General features: G+C 36.8%; 1 protein-coding gene across 4 annotated transcripts in view; it reads right to left on the reverse strand.

The window, feature by feature from the left end:
- CDKL5 (cyclin dependent kinase like 5) overlaps positions 1 to 21663 on the reverse strand; it is a 130422-nt gene that overhangs the window by 32914 nt on the left and 75845 nt on the right. For all 4 annotated transcript variants that reach the window (XM_065857960.2, XM_065857945.2, XM_071812592.1 and 1 more), the window contains 6 exons: positions 20545 to 20681; positions 17478 to 17598; positions 16170 to 16229; positions 11733 to 11823; positions 7030 to 7219; positions 2654 to 2734 (listed from right to left, as the gene is read on the reverse strand). In XM_065857960.2, the coding sequence (XP_065714032.1) occupies positions 2654 to 2734; positions 7030 to 7219; positions 11733 to 11823; positions 16170 to 16229; positions 17478 to 17598; positions 20545 to 20681 (680 nt within the window). The remainder of the gene's footprint in view (positions 1 to 2653; positions 2735 to 7029; positions 7220 to 11732; positions 11824 to 16169; positions 16230 to 17477; positions 17599 to 20544; positions 20682 to 21663) is intronic.

Here is a 21663-nt window from a genome sequence, read left to right on the forward strand (position 1 = left end):
ATGTTGGTAGTAATTTCCTAGTGCACCTGCTGGAGAAGCAAATCAGCCAAGGGTAGGACTTCACTCTACTTGACCTGCTGCGCACCAACAATAAAACAGTGGTGACAAATTTGATCAGAGAACACAGTCTCAGCTGTAGCAACCATAAGATGATTACAGTAAGGATTCAAAGGAAGGATGGGAAGATGAGCATCAGGAACTTCAGCTTCTGTAAGGAATTACTGGGCAGAATCTCCTGTAAAACTGTCATCAGAGGAAAGGTGTACAGGAAAGCCACTTGACAACTGAAGGAAATCAATAAAATTTCTTGAGAGTTCAGGAACAAAGCATCTTATTGTACAGAAGGTCACAACATTTTGCCTAAGGTCAGGTTGGCTAAACGGGGAATTTCTTATTGAACAAAAATGCAAATGAAGAGCGTATTAGAACTAGAGTCAAGGACAGGATACAAAGGAGGACTACAAAAGCACTGCATTAGCACCAAGTATAGGCCACTTCAGGAGGCCAAAGTCCAGCTGGAGCTAAAGCAAGTGAAGAATATCAAAGGTAAAAAGAAAGGGTCTTTAAAATATTCTAGTAGTAAATGGAAGCTCAGAAAAAAATGCATGTCTGCTGCTGAATGAAGATAATCAAATGACAGATGATATGAAAAAGACTGAAATACTCAATGTCTTTCTAGCCCAAGTCATCACATGCAAAGGCAGTTCACAATTCCCAAATGCATGCTTGCAAAACAGCATGGTTTGTGAAGGAGAGGAACAAAGTAGCAATGGGGCCAAACAGATGCCTTGTCATTAATCTAGTTCAGAAATTCTCTCTAAATAGAGATATATGAAGAACACATTACTTTAGCTGACATAAGTGTGGGTTAATCAGTAATCTAGCAATCAGACCTGAGGTCCCTGAGAATTCAGATAATGAAGAACACACCAAGCGTGGGCAAGTGCCAGACCATCCAGCGTCTAGAAAAGAGACAGGCATGCAGTGAAGTATGTGCAGCATTTGTAGCATGTAACTTGACCACAAGTCTCTTTTGTTCTCTTCTTGTAGTCTTTTGCTCATTCTTTAACAATGTTCCAACTCCTGAATTAAGTAATGTAGGTCAAAACTAAAATATGCCCTCTACAGAATCCCTGATCTTTCTCACCTTGTAGGGAGAAATATAGACGGATAAGCTGACAAGAATGATTTAAATTGGAATGGCATTATCTGGAAGTCTGCGTCTGCCTAAAATTCAAGTGCTTCATTTCACAACTTTGTAACTTTTAAATCACAGCAAAAGAACCCAAAAGACATTGAGATATAACATAAAAATTAAGATAAAATTAAAATAAACCCTGCCCCGGCACATCTAACAATGGTCTGAAGAATTATCTTGAAATTGCTGCTCTGCAACATATGCTACTACAGCTTGAGCTACAGCTAACTATGATGCCAGAAAAAAGTTTATGTGAATTAGAAAATAGAGGAGAATGAATAATACCAAACCCAAGCAACTAGATTGCACCAAGGTACCTAATTTTGCAGACTTCATGAAACCAAGGTAAAAGCTATGCTGACTCTCTTCATAAGGCACAGAGATGAAATGAAAGTGATTTGAACTGGCTAAAAAGAGTGGAGCAAATTTAGTGGATTTCTGCTGGCTACATCAGTACTGTTAAAAGCAAGTAAACACCCAAGCATACGCCAAAGCAGATGACCTCTCGTTTCCAAGACAACTGGCGCAGATGGGCTTAGGACCACAATTAATTTAGAGTTCATTAGCCATATGTGTGCTTTGTATTTGTTCCACAGCACCTTTAATTCTTACAGAACACCCCTGTGATTCTAAACCAAATTTTTGACACTAAGATTTTTTTTTTTCCCCCCAGCTTACTGTGGATGAAATAATGGAAGGGTTGTACTGCAGCTTACCAAGGTGATGTTTTTACAGTACCATAATAAGGACAATAATATGTGTTGTATACCCAGGAATAAGGCACAAATCCATAGCACAAGGTTTTACAGTGTCTGGCCATTTTGAGAGGAGCCAGATTCTCCTCATCCCCTGACAGAAACTATCTCAGGACCTTATCTTAGTTCGGCCATAGGTAACTAGCTGACTTACTCCAAAACAGGACTGAAGAGTAACTTTACGTGCACACTGTGTAGAGGTGAGCGATAACATGCAGATTAAGTGCTTAGGTTAAGAAAATAAGTAAAACAACAACAACAAAAATATGCATCAACTTTGCCTTTGACAACTGCCCACATCCTTGTGTTTATCGAGTAACAAATGAATAACAACTAAGGTTAGCCTAATACTCCATGTATTTATCTAAATTTATCACGAGTTGAGAGCTCACACTCCAGCATTACTAAGGTAACTTGAATATATGTCAGTGTGCATGCACATTGCTGAAAACGATGGTGACTCTTGTCTGGCCTATGTACTGTTTATCAAATCAGAAAAATGTGAACAGACTCTCCTGGCATTTGCAAGGGGTATTTTTCCTGATTCTGAGGAAATATTAAGCCTTGCTTCAAACAATGGTGATATCAAAGTATCTCAAAAGGAAGGTCACAAGTACTTTTAAGACTTATTCTATTAGGAAACAAAGATAAGTTGTCACATCTTTCCCTACGTATCACAGAGATGAAATTCATTTCCTACCTTCATAAGATCAAGCAACACACCACTTAAAATTCCCAAGTATCTTCTCTCTAAAGACTGTGGATGATTGACTGCTGGAAACTGTAAAAATAATAAAGCATAAATATACTGAGAATGTAAACAAGGTATACATGAATACAATGCTTTAAAAAATAGAAACTACATAGTGAATAAAGTCATGTAATTAATGGGAGTCATATGCACTGAAAAAGCTGGTGGTTTATGAAACATTACAAAACATTATAAGGAAACAAATAACTGTTGACGTATATATGCATCTAGTCAACCAAATAAAGTATTCTTGATGAGTAGGGCAGTCAAGGAACCTCTCCCAAATGAGAAATAATCAATTTGGATTCACAAATGTGTTTGTGGCTTTATGATTGACAAGAGGTGGGAGTTTTAAAATAGATTCAGAAATAATATGAGTAATATGTGTGTTTTAAAAAAGGACTGAAAATAGCTTTGAGGGAATTTGAGAGTGTAAATATAGTACTAATTAAATACCAAAGATTAACAGACAATTCCAAAATGTTTTAAGTGAAAAACATCAAAAACCCAAGGGTTTAAGGTTCAGGATTACTCCTGTGGTCACACTAGTAACACGATGAGAAGTAGTGCATATTGCTGGAGGGCATAGTTCCAACTAGAGTCTGCACAAAACCTCACAAAGGTAGTATTTGGAACTAGACCTGTCTGGAAAAAAGAACAGGACAGGCAGGGATGATTTGAAGAAAGACAAAATAAAGCACAGAATTGTGGTTTTTATGCTTGCCTTGTAAGCAAGGCAAGAATCAAACAGAACGAAGACAGAATCTTTTTACTGAATGAAAGAAAAGTTGCTCAATATTTCATTGCTATAACATAATACCAAGTATAATGAGTTGAAAAGAAACAGAGATCCACTTCCAGATCATGGCACATGTTGAACTGACAGCAAGCAACTAGATAAACTGATTTCAGTGAGGTAAATTCAAATTAGAAAACTAAATATATATGCCAGTGTTTTCAGAATTGGAAATTAAGGCTGGATTTCCAACAGAGGCATGAAAAAGCCTCATGGATCCAATTTATGCTGATGTTAGAGAAAATTATGCATTTGAATACAAGAGAAGCAGCTGGAAAAAAAAACAAATCAAACCAAAACAACAATCAGCCAGTCTATTGGCATTAAACGGTTTACCCAAAACTATGTAACTGAGATCCAGACACTTCGGTAGCAGTTTCCAGAGTTGTGGAATCTGCCTAATAGTATGCAAGTGTTTCAGTTGCAGCTTGGCTTGATCCCATCCACATCCTATGTATTTTCTAAAAAGTCTCCTTGAACTTACACATCAAAGTAAGAATACTGACAATAAGCATGCAGTGTTCTTGTCTACTGGTACATAAAACCATCACTATATGTTCAAATGGGCTCAAGTCACAGATAAAATACATGAACAAAAATTACTGAGTTACCATTTAAAAAAAAAAAAAAAATCAATGAAAATACAAGAAAACAACAAAATTTAAGTCAGCAAATAAGAGACAACAGCAACAAAAAAAATATTAACAAACATGAAGATAAATGAACATTTTATGTGGAAGTTTGCTATCGGATAAAAACGTATAAGAATTGTATGTTTGGTCTAAAATGTCAATGAACAGGAAGTGTGAAAGACTCTTCTTCCTTTACTTCCGTTTGTGCATTTTTGAGCTCTCATACCTAGGGATTGTTACTGTAGGTGCATATATTTACATATTTGTCTTCCTCCGATTAAATACTAGCTTCAAACCTGTGCTTTAAAGAACAACACAGCACAAAACCCCATTTCCAAAATTGCATTTGGAAGCAAAATGCATTGCCATGCACTGTATGTGCGTAAGTGTTAGACCACTAAGAATTGCTGCCCATCATTTGTACTGGCATTACTTTTCAAAAACTACATTATGTGAGCTTTGAAGGAAAATGAAAGAGCATTAATTTGAATGTGTTTATTCCTAAATAGTCTCTGTGTTTTTCTTTTAACTTTGCTTTCTCTTGAAGTGGTTTACTAATGACTGAGAATTTGTTTAAGTCCAAGTCTGGTGTGTTGATCTTAGAAGGTAACTTAGGTCAACCAAGGTTTTCATGCTTCCCCCATTTTTTTATATGAAGCAAATGGCAAAATGGAGCCATGCAAACCAGTAATATGAGATGGCTACTCACTGGGATTGTGCAGATTATCCAACTTATTTATAATTTATTTGTAGAACAATATTTACAGCCCTACATTATCACTCATATTTTCCATAAAGGCATGAACCTATTGGCGCTTTCTGATCCGAGATTTATTCTCTTCTGGCCTTCAACATGCTATGAATGTTTTCCTCCTCAGAAGGACTGAAAAGAGACCACGAAATACTCCCTAAACCTCAGGAGTGAAGAAAACTGTGTGCGTGTGCACATATATATGTGCATAGAGGAAATGAGTGGGAAGAAAAACCAGAAAGTATGCAGATGTGCATCTGCATACATGTGCAGGTGGTGCTGGAGTGTTCATACTGTATTTTTTAAAAAATCTGTGCTACAATACCATAACTAAACACATGGATAAACAATTTCACATCCTGGGCTAGTTGTTATCTTATGAACACCCAGTGCCAGATCCAGCTTGTAAATAATAATTTGCATGATCAGAGCATACCATCTATCTGCCACGCAACAGAAAATCTTCCACTATTACGCACTATTTATTCAGAAAAATGTACTTTTAAGGTTGTCTTACAGCATGGAATAAATTTTCCCCATGAATTAACTAATGAATATCACATTCCAAACCAACATTTTTTTGCAATATTTTTCAAGTTTAGGTCATTATTCAAACTTTACTTCAGCATTCAAAACCTACTCTATTAGAAGACATATGTCACTGTCGTTATCATTAGTATCCTGACTTTACAGATGGGGCTAAGAAGGCAGCAACATGTCTGAGGCCAAGGAATAAACCACTGATCCAGGATGAGAACACTCACAGCTTTCAACTCTGTGCTAATCACATTAGGTCTATGCTGTCATCTTTAAGTTCTGTATTTTAAAGCTACAAAGATACTTCATTCTCATGCTAAGACATTACAGAGCATTTACCCAACTAAGAATACACTGCACAACTAGAACTGCAGTAAAATTATGCTAAAGAGGCAGTAATTTATTTGCTTACAACTTTTAAAGCATCACTTTCCCCGTAAGAGGTATAATTTTTTAAATAAAAAAACCCCATCCAGCTCACTGTTCTAAACAGCATTAAACACACATATGACCTTGCAAGAAATGCTCGTCTAATCATTTTTTTAAACCCTCCATTAATAGAAGGTCTACAAACTTCAACAAAACCTCTTAGGAATTAGCTATCCCAGCAGTTAAAATAATTCTCCTAACACCTTAAACCAACTATTTCTTTTCTTAACATCAGCAGCTAAACCAAATTTATGGCAACCTTTAACAAGTTTCAAGACAACTCGGTCCCTCCTCTTTCCCTTTCTCATTCTTTAAATTTTCTCTTTTATAGACTACAATTCAAATCTTAAGTCTTCAGCACAGATATGTTCTCCTAAAACCGTTGTATGCCTCTTCATAGGATTTTACACTAATGATTTCAGATCATTTATCAAGATAATAAATTCCCTTTCTAAATAAGATTAAGTAATAAAAAATGACAACCAAAATGGAATTAAAAGCAAACATGAGTACAACCACTGACCAAGTATTGTTAAAGATAAATGAGCTATTACTTCTATATTGCTTCTAGAATTTTGCCATATCTCATGTCCCAACTTGAGCAGCTTCTCCACACTATTGAGTCTCTGTAGTTAATATGGTACTTGCAAACCCCATGGGAACAATTCTGTCAGAAGGAAGAGCTTTTTTACTCACGTGGCTTAGAACAACTCCCCAGGAATAAAAGGCAAAAGACAAAAAGCTCTTCCATTGTGATAGCAGCATCTATGGTCCAGATTTTTCCAACACAGTAGCCTGAAGACAGCAGGTGTAAATTTTCTGCACCCCAAATTGACAGGGCTATGTCACTAAATTTCACAGTGCAAACCTGTCAGGGTAATGCTAAGCTGGGTTACAAATGCTAATCTGCCTCCCAAAAAAGTCAAAGAAGTGAAAGAAAATCTTTAATCAACTCTTAAGAGTAAACCAAACATATTTATAAAACTCCGTACTGGTGTAATCAAAATTTTACTTTGAATTATGAATGCCTTATAATCTAAATATCCTATACTTACACAGAAACACATGCAATAGATAATGCACAACATAAATGAAAAGAACCTTCAAAGCAACAGAGACAATAGTGTAAATACTGCATGAGTAAATTAAAAAAATAAAAAAGAACAAAGCTTTCTCTTACCCGCAAGCCATGGAAGCGTGGGTTGCTATAGAAGAGCTTCATCTGCTCGGCTGGCAGCGGGCCTAGCACCTTCTGAATGGTAAAGAGCTGGTCAATCTCACTTTCACCAGGAAACAGGGGCTGCCCGTCACTCAGTTCGCCCAGGATGCAGCCTACAGACCACATATCCACAGCTTTTCCATAAGGGGCTCTGTAAAGTGAATGTGTAACATTTTACACCCACTGACACTGTCTTCTTATTGAGCTGTTTCAATTTATTGGCCGTATTTCCCATGGCCCGTTTCTTTACAACATAGAAAAATAAACTTTGATATCAAAGAAATTACCCCAACTATCAAGCCCTCTGTTTCTGCCCTGGCTTGCCGGATGTATCACTGCTTGAAAAGGCAGGAGAGGAATTCTCAAGTATTCCTGGGGATCTGGTTACCTTTGTGAAAAATCTTACATACAAAAATAATCTTTTTTACCATTCCAAGTTAAACTAGCACTAACTTCCCTTCTCTCGAGGGGTTGACGACTGTGCTCTGTTACATTTCTTTTTCCACTGTGCTTAACATGGGTATAGGCACAACTGGGTCTGAGTATTGAGAGAACAGAAATGGTAAGAAATCTGTTTCAGCATTCATATAGTGAAACTGTAATAAGAGAGAAAACAGAATGGTCTTGAAAACTATTCCTTAAAAAACACAGGTGAGGACCAATGAAGGCATCATAAAATAAGTAATTCCTATTTAGGAGCAAAGCCACAGGTGGGGTTTTGGGGAGAAGTTTTGCTGGGTGGTCTCTGTGTGCAAGCAATGCTGTGTGGTAAGGAGGATGGCACCTAATATTTTAAACTGCTAACAACAGAAGAGGCCAGGTCAGCAATGAAGAGGTGTAGGGAATTCATCAGAAACACAACTAAGTGGTATCAGTGCTACACTGGCAAGGGCTACACCAGCGCTTCTTGAGACTACATACAAGGCTATTTAATGTAAGAAAAGGCAATATTGACGACGGGAAATCTGAACATAGAGGGTGGAAGTTTGTATGAAAAGCAGTGGTAGACTATTGCAACATTAAATCTAAAGGTACAAACACTGAAGAAACACAGAATCCTTTTGGACAGTTTCTGATTTTCACCCTAAGGTTCTGTTCCTTGGCAAGCTTGTTTAGCTGCCTACCACAACAGCTGTGCAACAGCCAACATATGACATACTGTTGGCTTTTCATTTTTCCTACTACAGGCCGAAGCAACTCTCTGTATGCCCAAGTTCTTGCTTGTTGAATTTGTAAAAAATTTTTGTAAGCATCCAACATATTCCAAGAGTCCCTTTTGGATGTTCAGGTTTCAAAAAAAATGACCAGAGAATTGCTCTCATCTAAAAGAAAAGAGCATATAAAAAGAATAAAGACTGGAACAAAGACTGGACTGGAAACACATTTCACTGAGTCTCTTCTTTTTGAAACCTGTAATCCAACAACTCACCTTCTGTTTCAAGAGATTTTTAAGTAACAGCTGGCTTGCCTATTTCTGGAATAAGACAGCAGCAGGAGTTGCAGGTGACAAATGCTATCCTAAATCCGTTCCCTTCACTCCCTCCTTATGCTGATGATCAAAGATGTTTAGAGCAAGAATACCCTGAGACTAAAGAAAAAGATATCTGACTTTTCCCCACTGATTACTCATGCTTAGTTGCTTTACTTTTTGTGGAGGGCACTTTGACACAGGACCCTGTAACCCTTTTGATGATTTAGTTAGGTGAAGGTGAGAAAGCGTTTCTAGCTGGACCATAGCCTGAATGAAACTACAAGCCCACTGAGATGCCTGGTGCAGGAGTCTACAGTAGTTAGGAATGCTGTAGTAGGACACCAGCATTTCAAAAACTGTTTGCCTTCTGGAATCTGCCATGAGACACTGCAGTCTTTTCACAAACAATCATCACAAAATGAAGTTTGCCCCATTGGAACAGACTGCTGACAGGGAACCACCAATGGCAAAGCACAGAATGCCCAAGCTCCTGAAGTACTACTACTACAATGGCTCTGTGGGTTAATTCCCTTACTAATTTCGCCTAGCGACTACTTGTGGATTTGCTGAGAGACTCAATGTTTCTTTTTTCTATGATGCTGCTAGTCCAATCCACCCATCAGGTCAGGTCTGAGTGCCAAGGAAGGTCTACGTTTTTCTCCAAGCTGCAAAAGGCAACACAGACAAGAACTGACTTCAAAGCCAAGGATCTGCTCTTTAGATATTCTGTGCCTGTACTGGAAAATTGAGGCTCTGTAAACGAAACAGTTTGTGAGAGTGCAACTAAAAAAACCATACCTTTTTATCATGACAGAAAAACAGGCACATCTTTATTTGCAGCCCCTTGAACAGGCAGGTTTCTCCACCAAAATGTGAAACAGGGAAAAGGTTGTTGTGCATTGGAGAACAAGCCAGGATTACAGCTGAGGAATGGGCTAAAACACATTTGAGGCAAGGACCATCACCCTTCCTTGCTCACAAGAACAAAGGAAGCCGAATCACAGTTTAAGAATTTTCCACTATTTACTCTGTAGCCAAACAGAAACAAATCAGAAAAGGCCCACCTCTTAAGGTAGTGGCAGATTAAACTGTAACTTTTTTGTTTGAAAAGGCATGCTCAAGACTCCTGGACTGTCAGCATCAGCCTTGTCAGATCACAACAAGCAAACAATTCAATCGTGATGTGGCTGAATAAATGAAATAACTCCTATAGGACAGAGAGCCCACAAATCAGAAGTATTATAGTCCATTCCTGCACAAATTAAATTCCCTAAAATATGTTTTCATCTAGTAATTTGTTATGCCTTAAAATTTACTGGCTTTTAGCAATATTGTATCAAAGGGTACAGAGTATTCCACTAACAGTTACTTGAGGCTCTCCAAAGTGAGCAGATTTTAGATGTTCTGTGAATAATTAGGGAGCAATTTCTTTCCTCTCCTGAAATTTAAGTCTTGAACTTTATCACAGAACGGAAACCTTTATGGGACACATTTTAAAAACGGAAAAAGTAAAACTGTATTTGGTAAAATGTATGTTTTAATAATCCTGGGAAGACTTCTGAATATTAGATGCTTATAAAGCCTTGGTAAATGCAAGGCAAAGGGGAATGGGTAAGATGAGTGTCTGGGAAATAGAACAGGATTGTCAAGAAACAGACATGACTCTGTGCCAGAAAAGCTTGGCATTAAAAACATACACCAGCAAAGCTGAAGTCATGCATTAAATACACATACTACCTCCCTTTCTCTACAAGCTAATCAAACAAATTTAGTCAGTTACAAACAGATGAGATTCCTGCTACATTTCCTTTGGTAGCAAAACAGTTTTGAAAACTGCAGGTCAGATTAATACTATATCTATCAAGTTTTTCATGTCTTTCCTCCTAAATCCTCATTACTACTATAGATGAAGATTAAAATGTTATGTAACTAAAAAGGCCACAATTGATGCTTTTTTCCAAGTCTTTTTTTATACTTATTCATACATACCTACACACACATGCACTTTGCTGGAAGCTTAATATAACAACTTATTTTCTCCGACAACTGAGCTTTGAGATTTTTAGTGACAACTTTAACATACTATTCTGCATATAACACCACAACTGCCTACCAATTAAGGTTAAGATTAGTACAACTCTCGGAATACTGAGATGACTTTATTGACAGAATGTTACCTAATGCTTTACTATTCAAGAAATTTCTAGTTCAGTGTTAGTCAAAGCATCCAAAGACTTGTTTCTCAGCAGCATGAAACATTTTGCCTAAAGAACCCTGCCAATGACTAGTACTTTTTTGATTTGCCCTGTGGCTACCAATTCCTTATTTCTAGGATATGTATATATAAACACATACATGGTACACATAGAGGAATTGTATTCTGCAAAAGTATTCATGTAGTTTAGAATAGCAGACTGCAAAACTTGATGGCAGGCAGAAGATCGCACATGTTAATAGTAGATCTCCAGTTTTATCTGTCTCTTCCTTTGCCCTTTTGTGTCTTATGAATTTGTTCATACAGTGCACAAAAACCTGTTTAACCTTGTGAGGTAGCGAAACACTAACTTTATAGATTAATAAAAGAGTAAACGAAATAGTTTGGCTGAAGCTACTCTTGTAACTACTGCTTTCACAGGCAACGCAACACTAACTTCTCAGTGTTCTATTAAAATGATTCATACAGCCTCCTTCAATAAATTCTTCCTGGCTAGTGTAAACCTAGCACCATCCTTCTGAGCTACCTCAGTAGTCCTGGTAAAGGATAACTGGGAATGAAAACCTAATCACAGTTTTCACCCAAAGGATGAAGAGGACTAGGAGTGTAGCATGGTGAAGGTTGCACTGCCATTGCTGCGTGATGTCCACCACAAGGCTGATGGAACGTTCCAGGCTACAGCACTACCATGGAAACCCCTTCTGAAGTGAATGGGAAGGAATCTGAAGTACATCTGCTACAATTCAGCTTCATTTTTTAATCAGTTAAACACTGCTCAGCTCACGACAGGTCAATATGTCAATGACTTGTACTGACTTAGTGGAAATGAACAAGAATTAGTGAAAATCTGGAAGCTTCTTGAAATCTTCCCTTTGAATCAACCACAGCTCTCCATGGGTAAGTCTTACAAAAGATGCTTGAAAAAAATATAAAGAATCAATCAAGATTTATCATGGCAGTTCTACAAACTGTACTTACCCAAGCAACAGTTCAGGTGAGCGGTACCATCTGGTAGCCACATATTCTGTATAGTTAGCATTGCTCCCTTCAGAGAGATTACGAGCAAAGCCTGTCAAAGAAATAGTGTGAAAGATTATATTCTATTTAAAATACAATATGTGTATCACCATTGGTTTTGGCACTAAGAGCTCACACCTATTTAAACAGAAGCAAATTGTTTACAACCTCTAGTGCAGAATGATGTCCCCAACAATTGCTTGTCCACTGAAACCGACATATTCTTGTGTAGCCTCACCTACATGGTCCTGCTCTGGCAGGGGGTTGGACTAGATGATTCTTGAGGTCCCTTCCAATCCATAACATTCTGTGATTCTGTGAAATGCAAGCTTTCACTGATACAACAGTGAAAGTACATCTGCTTTAATGATTACTTTACTTGCGTACTCTCCTCAGAAGTCCACGGGGTTTTGCTATTACAGTGCTTTGCCATAACCAAAACAGACTGATAAAAGTTACCTGTCTATATGCCATGCAACCTAGTGAACTACTGCCACTAAATTTCCCTGAGATGCTGTTTGCAGAACAAGATTCATAACATCAGAAACGTAACATGCACGGGGAATAGACTCTTCCAGTCACCAATCCTAACTACCACAGTCTCACTGCATTCAATTTTTTACACTGGTCAAGAAATTCCGTATTATTCTCATCTAAGGACACTCCCTTCCTGATCTGACAAGAAACAGGGTCATCTCCCTAAAACTACAAAAGACAGGAGTCTACCAACGATCAGCAAAATTGCTTTATCTCTGCATTTGGCTCACTCCACATGTGTCAGCTTCTCACCATTAATAACAAGGCTCTTAGTGAATCAGGATCAGAAATCAAGTCCAAATTAGCTTCCCTTTCCACACCATTTTGTTAATAATTACAATAATAATAATAATAAAAAAAATAAATATTTATTTGCAATTATACCAAAGCTTAACTTCTGTCTTAGGGCGTAAGAATTAAGACCACTGACTGTGAGACGAGTTTATGTACTGGAAAACCCATGTGTAGAAATTATATTTTTGTTTTCATTCTCCATTTATAATAAGTCAGCCAAGCACCACAGTAATAATGTTATTGGATTCTTCATGCAGAAGTACTCTACAGCAGATGCTGGCACTCTTTTCAGAAAAGTATTAAGTATCTTACTGTTTTCAAATAAATAATTAATAACAGAGCGAGACTGAAGACAGATAGATCGTAGTAGCAAGACTCCAGGTTATGTAGGCTCCTTACTAGAGCTAAAAGTGAGACAAATTTTTGGGACTGAAATATAGAAGCAATATTTTCAAAATGCTTTCTTACTGGGATGTGCCATTAAAAATGATTCAAAATTCACTTCAGTGAAATCACAATGAGTCTTTCTATTATTGCATGAGTGATGAAGAAAGAATAAAAACTCCGAAGTATTGCAGAGGTATAAGGCATAATTGCATTTTCAGAACCAATAAGTGCTACTTAAACGCAATAGTAATTTTTCTTGATATCTCCGTTCTTATGCAGAAGCTGCCAAAATTGCTTTTTCCACACAACTATGCTTGTATGGTTCTAACATGACCCATCTGATGAATCTCATCAGTGAAAAACTATTCATTCATGTGCTTATTATTCCTTGCCCCAAGCTGTGCTGAGGTATCAGGAATAATTTTTTGATACAACAGAAACAGAAGGTAACCACGGAGAAGGTTGATTAAACTCTAAACTGTGAGAAAGCATACATTAGAAGATGAAGATGGAAGGTGATTTCAGTGAGAGCAACTAAGAAAGCAATAGAGTTTGCAAATGCATCATAATGCAAGGGAGAACAAGCAAAATAAGAGATTTCAAGAAAGGATTTCAAACAACTCAGAACATAGAAGGAAAAAGGTATGAGGAAAAAAAAAGAAGATGGTTAGTTTCTTACAAAGAAATAAGGCAAAATTAAGTTAGACATAAAGTAAAGCATTCTAACATTAATGATAAGTAAGTACTTTAATAGTTATCTAGGAACACTAGGGAACCACCATTACTGAGAATTCTAAGAACAAGCTAAGCAAACATCTGTCAAGAATGACAGAGACATGCTTAATCCTTTCTTTGAGTAGGTGGAAAAACTAGAGAATTTCTTGAGGTCTTTTCCAGTCCTGTTTCACAATGTCTATGCTTATGCATCTTCCAGAGATTAAGAGATTGCTAAAACAAGTAATTTTGAAGCCCTGGTGTTAAAACAACAAACACACCAGTCAGAAAGCATAACTATTATATTTCCAACAGTTAGATGTATCTGCTGTAATTGGCATTTTGTACTGTTCCCTTTTTCCACTTCTATTGGCAGAAATGACACCCACACAACATGTGTCCAGGCAAGCACCACATTAAATTTCATTTTTATCTAGCACGATATGTACAGAACACATGGCACAAAGATTAGGAAGAATTATCTTGTTTAAAAATTAGGAACTTTTCTATTCAAACTGTTTCTTTCACTGGGCTTTTCAGAAAAACCCAATGACTTCAGTATCTGCACTGTGATGGATGCATAGACCTTGTCTTTGAATTTGTTATCATATGAGGAACGTGGCACTGCATGTGACAAGTACCTGTGTTCCAAACATGCATGAAGTATGCTAGGCAGACAGCATACAATGAATCATATTGAAAGCTGAACTCCTCCATCCTAATCTGTACATGTTCAGGAAATGCTTGTGGCTAATAACATTCTGACAGACATTTTACACGGAGAGCCTAACCTACTAGCAATAATGTCAATTAGCAATGAGGCTAAAAAAAAATTGATCCTGAATTGCTTGGAATTTTAAATTCAACTAAATCTGAAACTTCAATCAAAATTCCAACTAACCCACATGAACGGCAAGAACAACAGAAATACCCATAACTTCCTTGAGATTGTGCTGAGCACTGTGAGTACATTGTGACTGCCCCTCTTTTCCAACAGCAGAAAGAGACATGGTTGGAGTGTCCAGTGTGAGCAAGTCAACAGACTGCATGAACATCATTGCGAGCAGAATTCACATCATCCATACCTAGTGAGAAATCTGTCATCCAGAACACGATCGTACCACTTCTTTGGCTACTAGTTTGCCTGTAGTATTACTGCACAGAGGATGCTGACATGAGTTCACATGCAAAGATTTGTTAGCTGATGGCTAAGGGGGTAAGGGAAAAATCCTGCCCTCCCAGCTCTGGGCAAGGCTGCTGGTGCTGCCAGGGGAAAGTGGCCACAGCAGCGCAGACAGGAGGCATGTGGATGCTGAGAAGGCAAAGGGACAGAGGGCACCATGCATTGGTACCCCGCTGTTCTGTCAGAGCTGTGCAGTTCCTTACACTGCAGAATAAATCACCCTTAGTTCAAATAACTCATAAGGACCAAATCTTCTACGACTTTTCCTAGAATTGTTATTGTTTCTGAATGCTTAGCCAAAAACGCCTTCAGGATTAAAAGAAATAAGCAGCACTGCAAATGACAGATGTCTTTTTTGTGTTCCTAAAAAAACCTCTCACAATCTATTTTTTTAGCAGTTCTTTTTTCCATTCAAAATTGCAGAGGTTTGAAATGACAGCTTTCAAACCTCTCTCACTGAAAAGTGCCCTTGGGTAGCACTATGGAACTGGTTTCTCTTTATCAAGCCAAACTGTATGCTTTTTAGAGGGAACAGTATTTTATTCTGTGTTTATGTAGCATTTAGAATAAAAATACAGATTGTTGGAACAGTGTACACTTTGCTCTGTTGTCTTCTGGGGATTACTCACATGGGCAAACTTTGCCTTGTTCTTGGGTGCTGATTCTTGAAAAGCTGTCATTCTTAAAGTTGACATTAAACGGGTATTGATAACACAGGAAACATGAAAGTTAACATTACATGCACAACTCTGACTATCCTACAGTCATCCAGTCATTAATCATCCATGGACATATGATTCCTTGATCAAGGCAACAACAAAAGTTGACCTATAACTATACACATAACAGTCAATGAAAGTCAGTGGTTCAAATGGCGTATAAAGTTTATCGTGTCTTTATTAAACAATAATTATTTTGTATTTTAATTCACAGGCCAGATAAACTTACAGTTTTGCTAGCCTCGTAATCAGCTTATCATCAGCACTGCTCTCAGCTGAGAGTCAATAACACTGCTAGTAAAAACCTTGTCAAACACAGGAAGACATAAACGCAGTGTTTCTATTGACATTTTAATACAGGTATTGCACAGGGTACGCAAATTAAGCTCAAAGGTCTTTCAAATTAAAGTACTAGCCACAAACCTGAAGTAGTAATCAATTCTGACCACTAAAATGGCTTTAAACAGTACATATTGTAGAACTCATACAAAAATAAGGCAAAACTTCACTGCAAGAGATTTTCCTTAAAAATGCAGGAAGAACGTATCTATGTGTTGAACTTACCAAAATCACACAACTTCAAAACATCATTGTGGCTTATTAAGAGATTCTCTGGCTTGATATCTGGAGCATCGGAGTGACAGAGGAAAAAAAAAGATGCTGTTAGCTTCTCTTTCTAATTTTGAACTTTGTCAACAAATATTATTTCATTATAATGTATTTAGAGATATTCATGTAATCATAAACGAAGCATTAAAAGAGCAACTGCTGAAACAGCTTCCAGCAATTCAGTTTGTGAACATGCAGAATTAATTTGCTGCCTTTTGAAGCCTTTGAAAGTGTTTCCCAACAAAATATGCGAAGACAAAAGGTGCCCACAGATACTTCTGGGCAGCAAACCAATGTGCAGAATATTGCATATTGAAAAATAATACAAAGAACTGAGATTTAATTACCCAGTTAACCAATAAAATGTTAAGTGTGTTGTGCTCAACACTTTCAGCTACGATGATCTTCTTGATCACCTCTTGTCACTTGTTTAGAAAAAATGTGTTTTCTAGTTTTAAGCTTTTTTTATTCCTACATGGATATCGTAGTACCCACATATAGTATATTTGTCAATCCGTATTTTACAAAATATTTGCAGACTCTTGCTTATGTTTGATCAGTCTCAAATACAAACAGAATATTATATGATAATTTTGATTATTTGGAAACGTTAATTAGAAACATTACTCTTGCAAAGCCACAAAGCAAAATACAATTTTATTAAATCAGGATAAAATAAATAAAACTAGATAAAGTCACACATCAAGGTATGTACTTTGAGTGCTTGAAGCTTAGGGGAGAAAGGAAATACACAGAGCTGAACTCATGGGAGCTAGGAGGAACTGCCTTAAGAGATAAAACATGAGGGACCAAACTGAGTTACTTTTTTAAGTTCTGGGTTACTTTTCTCCTAATATTCTATTCTCGGGTTCAAAAGTGAAATGACCGAGTACCATGAAATGTTTTTAAAAACCTCCATTCAAAAGTAAAATGACTGAGTATCACGAAATGTTTAAAAAAACCCTCCTTTTCCTTTGGCAACTTCTGTACTGCAGTTTCACTTTGCTGTGCATATGATACAAACTTTATATTGTAACCCAAAGAAACTGGACAGCAAGCTTTACATGTAGGTTAGTTCTAAAACAATCTGAAGTCACACAGCAGACTTAAGACCCTGTCAAATTTACATATTTTTTTCTGTTGATATAAAGCAATTGCTAATATTTATGTTAAATGCAAATTACTTCAAGCTGTAACATCTTTCCCTTTAGAAAGCAAATTCCCACCCAGTGCTTATTTCTGTGTAGAGAACTACACACTTACCTCTGTGAACGATATCATTCTTATGGCACCAATGAATTGCTTTAATTAGCTGGTAGATATAACTTTTCACTTTTTCTGGTGGAACTCCATTTGGCATTTCCTCTAGCAATTCAAGCATATTCTAAAAGTTTAGAAGACACATTATTTAAAGGAGTTATATTGTAGTTGGTAGAAGATAACATTCATTCAGCATTCTGAACCAACGTACTTAGGTCACTGAGCCTGGGCAAAATCAGTAGATTAACGTTCAAGGAGTGTATTCTAAACAAAAGCATACTACTTGCTGGTTTTGCTCTAGAGAAAGCACTTGTGAAGCCAACAATCCCTGAAGGTGAACCATAAATGTATCACAAGTCTTTCAAAGACTGTCAGCAAACCACTTATCCTAAAACGTGTAAAGAGTCATTTAGTTACAAAATTTGCTTAAACAGAAACACCAGGTCAGCATGGCCATATGAGAAATTTAGTAGAGTACAGCATTTTGTAAGTACCTGACTGTGCTTTAACATACTGTTTTCTTCATTATTAAGCTAGTTCTGCTGCTTTGACATGTGAAGTCCATGATAAATCACAAACCATGTCTGTATGTTAATGGGTACAGTTAAAGCAACGCAAGCCTGTTAGTGCAAATGAAGCAACAGATATAAAAACACCTCATGGGGTGTAAATAGTAGCCTAGGGAGTATCCTATAGCTATACATCAGCTATATTGATCTTAGACATATTTACACTATAGTAGCTATGGCCGTATTAACTGTTTCACAGACATACTCAGGGAAGAAAACAAACTGATTGTTTACACGAGTAAACTTCCTCTTTGAAAAAGGACATTTAGTTTCCCATTATGTTAGCAAAAGTCTCCAATTTTGCACAATTAGAACTACAACGGAGTTTGTTCTCTGAATCCTGAATGAATAACGGACAGCAGCAGCCCACTTGAAGAGAGAAAAGTCTTATTTACTGAATACTAAAATAGAAATGAGTATTTTGGCTAAATTGCCTTATACAACTCATTTCATTACGGATTTGAGCATTTGTAGATTGAAAAATAAGTTTACCTTGTCTTTGACAAACATTTTCTTTGGCTGTGTAATAATTTTTTGGGTTTCTCTTGTAAGATAAGTAATGAACACAAATACAAGACAAAACAAATGGAGACACTGCTGACATTCAAAAACACTGAGTTTTGCAATCTGTAAATAAACACTGGAACTTATGTGCTTGAGTGTAAGTTTCCTTAGAAATACACTTTAGATCTGAGGAAAGGAATTCTCTGTTAAGGAAACATATTGATTTTAGTTAGACTCTTGTCCACACAAAAGCCCATGGATCTGGATAAGTCAGTCAAGAAGTCAGTGTTACAAATATGAACTAAAATAGTAGCATCACCACAGTGAGACATAATCCTACATAAAGACATTAACTAAGGAGATGATGAATAAAGGAGATTACACTAAATGTGAAGTTAAGTAATCTGGATTTGAGTATTGCAGAGCTAAGACTCCATAAAGGACACAAGGCGCTCAGCACCAGTTAAAACAAAAATTAGTTTACTATATCACATTTTATTTAATTCCTTCTATTCTGCCTTCATCCAAAAATACAGAAATCATCCTGGTCTTCGAATAAACTATTGTGAAAACTATTTGAAATATCTGAAAATGAGAAATGTTCACGGACTGTGAAGTTTAACTGAAAAGAAAGGAGACTATTAATATAGAAATTACATTAGGCGCAGACTACACATGATGTCCACCTTTATCATTCTTTTATTCTAATGTAAATAATGTCAGATATTGCAGCCTGGTGTTTTTGCCAATATCAGACATTTTTAAAGTATATGTCTTATGAAATCAATTAAATTTCTTTTACTTCTGTTGCTCTTCCAACCCAGTACTACAGAGAACTTAGCCAAGTCAATTGTAACACAAAATTAAATGTATGTTCTAAGTTGGTGTGTGATCAAAGACATTCCACACGTCTCAAAAAATTACAAGGAACATGGGAGGAACTAGTCAAGCTTTGAGTGTTAGATCTGAGTCAGATCTACCACATCAGAAGTAGCTGATCTGATAGTGAAAACAAAATTGATTTCTGCCAAACTGTGGCTAATATAGGTCACCTCACATTATGCAATGAATTTATCCAACATAATAAATTGCAAACTGAGGTAAAGGAGACACATCATTTAAAGAGAGGAACCTTTACATGAGAGAGAACTGACTGAAGAGGACTAGCACTATGCCAGACTGCAACACCACACTGGCAGGACATAAAATAAGAATTTCTGTCAAGGGAACACTATCTCATAAAAGCTACAGAGATAACACATTTATCTTTATTGTATGTATTTGAATACCACCTAATTATTTCCAAGAATAAATGCAAAGTGCTTAAAATACAGGGGGAAGATCTACCTTTATCATGAAGGTTGCAAAAATAATGAAAGACCAATCTGTTCCAGTTTGTTTCTCTCTGCGAACAGAGCAGGATGCTTGGCAGCAGTAGGTCAATCTAGGGAAACTTTGGAATCATTTCAAATGAGGTCAGGATTGGAAATCATGACAGTGATCTTTGCCAAATCCCTCTAAGCTACTATTGATAGTGGCCTTGTTACAGAAATATACAAACAAATCCTATTTTTAACAGGGAAGAATGGAGAAAGTTGAAACAGATTCCAAAGTCAAAAGCCTATGATCTTGTTTTGAAAGACTACGCCAAGATTCATTACACAACATAACACAGGACAGTCAATCAGCTTTACAATTAAAATGGACTACAGAGTTTGGATGGAAATTTTTCTTCAAATGGTATGTATGTCTACATCATTTGAACATATTTGTGTTCACACATGGAAGACTTTTTTTAAAGACCAACACATGAAGTAAAAACAATAGTAACAATTTTTCACAATAAATGTCTACTTACAATAACTCAGACTGTATTAAAGTTTCTGATGTTCCTCTTTATAGAGCTTAAGCAGCTAGATTTTTAAAATTACAAGTAATTTTAAAGACTTTTTGAGTAAGCTGATGACTTAACTGTGACAAGGATAGTACAAACTCACTTTTTCCACATATTCAAAAACTAAGTATAATTTTCCTCTTCTTCTGAAGGCTTCCTTCAGCTCCACAATGTTCTCCTGCTTCAACGTGCGAAGCATTTTAAGCTCTCGTAAAGTGGTTTCTTTGACTTCTTCATTTTCTAGAGTACAAAGTAAATAAAACCAAAACCAACTTATTAAAAAACTTATTAAAAAACCAAAATGAAACCTCCAAGTAGCAAGTGTTATAAATCTTTACCTTGAACCCCTAATTAAATTCTCTGATTCTAGATAACACAGAGAAAAAGCTTTATTTTCCAGTATGGACTCTCTGCTGCCTGGATGCTTCTGCACTGCAAGAAAGGTAACTGGGGACTGGGCTATCATTGCGAAACCCTTAACAGACTTCCCACCACTACCACCTAGGTTTTCAGTGGCAGAAAAAGTCATAAGAAACAAACCCCTTTTTCACTATGAAGAGCACTAATATGTTTAAAAATATATATATACATGTATGTGTCCAGACAAATCCTCCACCCCACAAATACATTAAGTACTAGCAAGGTAAATATGTCCTCTGCAGAAACACTGGAATGTGAAGCTCATGTTTGAACAATGTCAAAGAAATTTGTTTGATTCTCAAACAATTTCATTCTCCAAAAACCATGACAAATTTTAAGACCAAAGCACAGATCTGTAAATCCTGTAAGTTTCCCTCCCAGGCTTTTGATAGAAATTCTGCAATGCAGACCAGTGTAGTGGCCACAGAGGGCAGCAGAGCAAGTATCAATTCAATAAAGCCTTGAATCCTGTTCTGAGGAGTGACTTCTTCAGCTTATGTTTCAAAAATTCAGTTGAAAGCTGTTCAAGACAGAAGGGGTGTTCTACTAAAGGTACATACGCTGCTTATCATTAACAGGCTCTGAACTGACTGGGTTTTAGAGGATACTACCACAAAATGTCAAGTAAACCAGATTAAGTTTCATTTTTCATTTAGTAAAATGAAATCCACTAATTCAGTACATTTGCCCATGCACGTGTAGAAGCAGGGCTCTTAATCTCTTAGAACTGATGTCCACAACAGAGGGATAGTAAATGGGATACGACTGCATTAATTCAAAGCTATATCACATTTGCAGGTAA

This window comes from Patagioenas fasciata, chromosome 1 (assembly GCF_037038585.1).
Source record: "Patagioenas fasciata isolate bPatFas1 chromosome 1, bPatFas1.hap1, whole genome shotgun sequence".
Lineage (NCBI taxonomy): Eukaryota > Metazoa > Chordata > Aves > Columbiformes > Columbidae > Patagioenas > Patagioenas fasciata.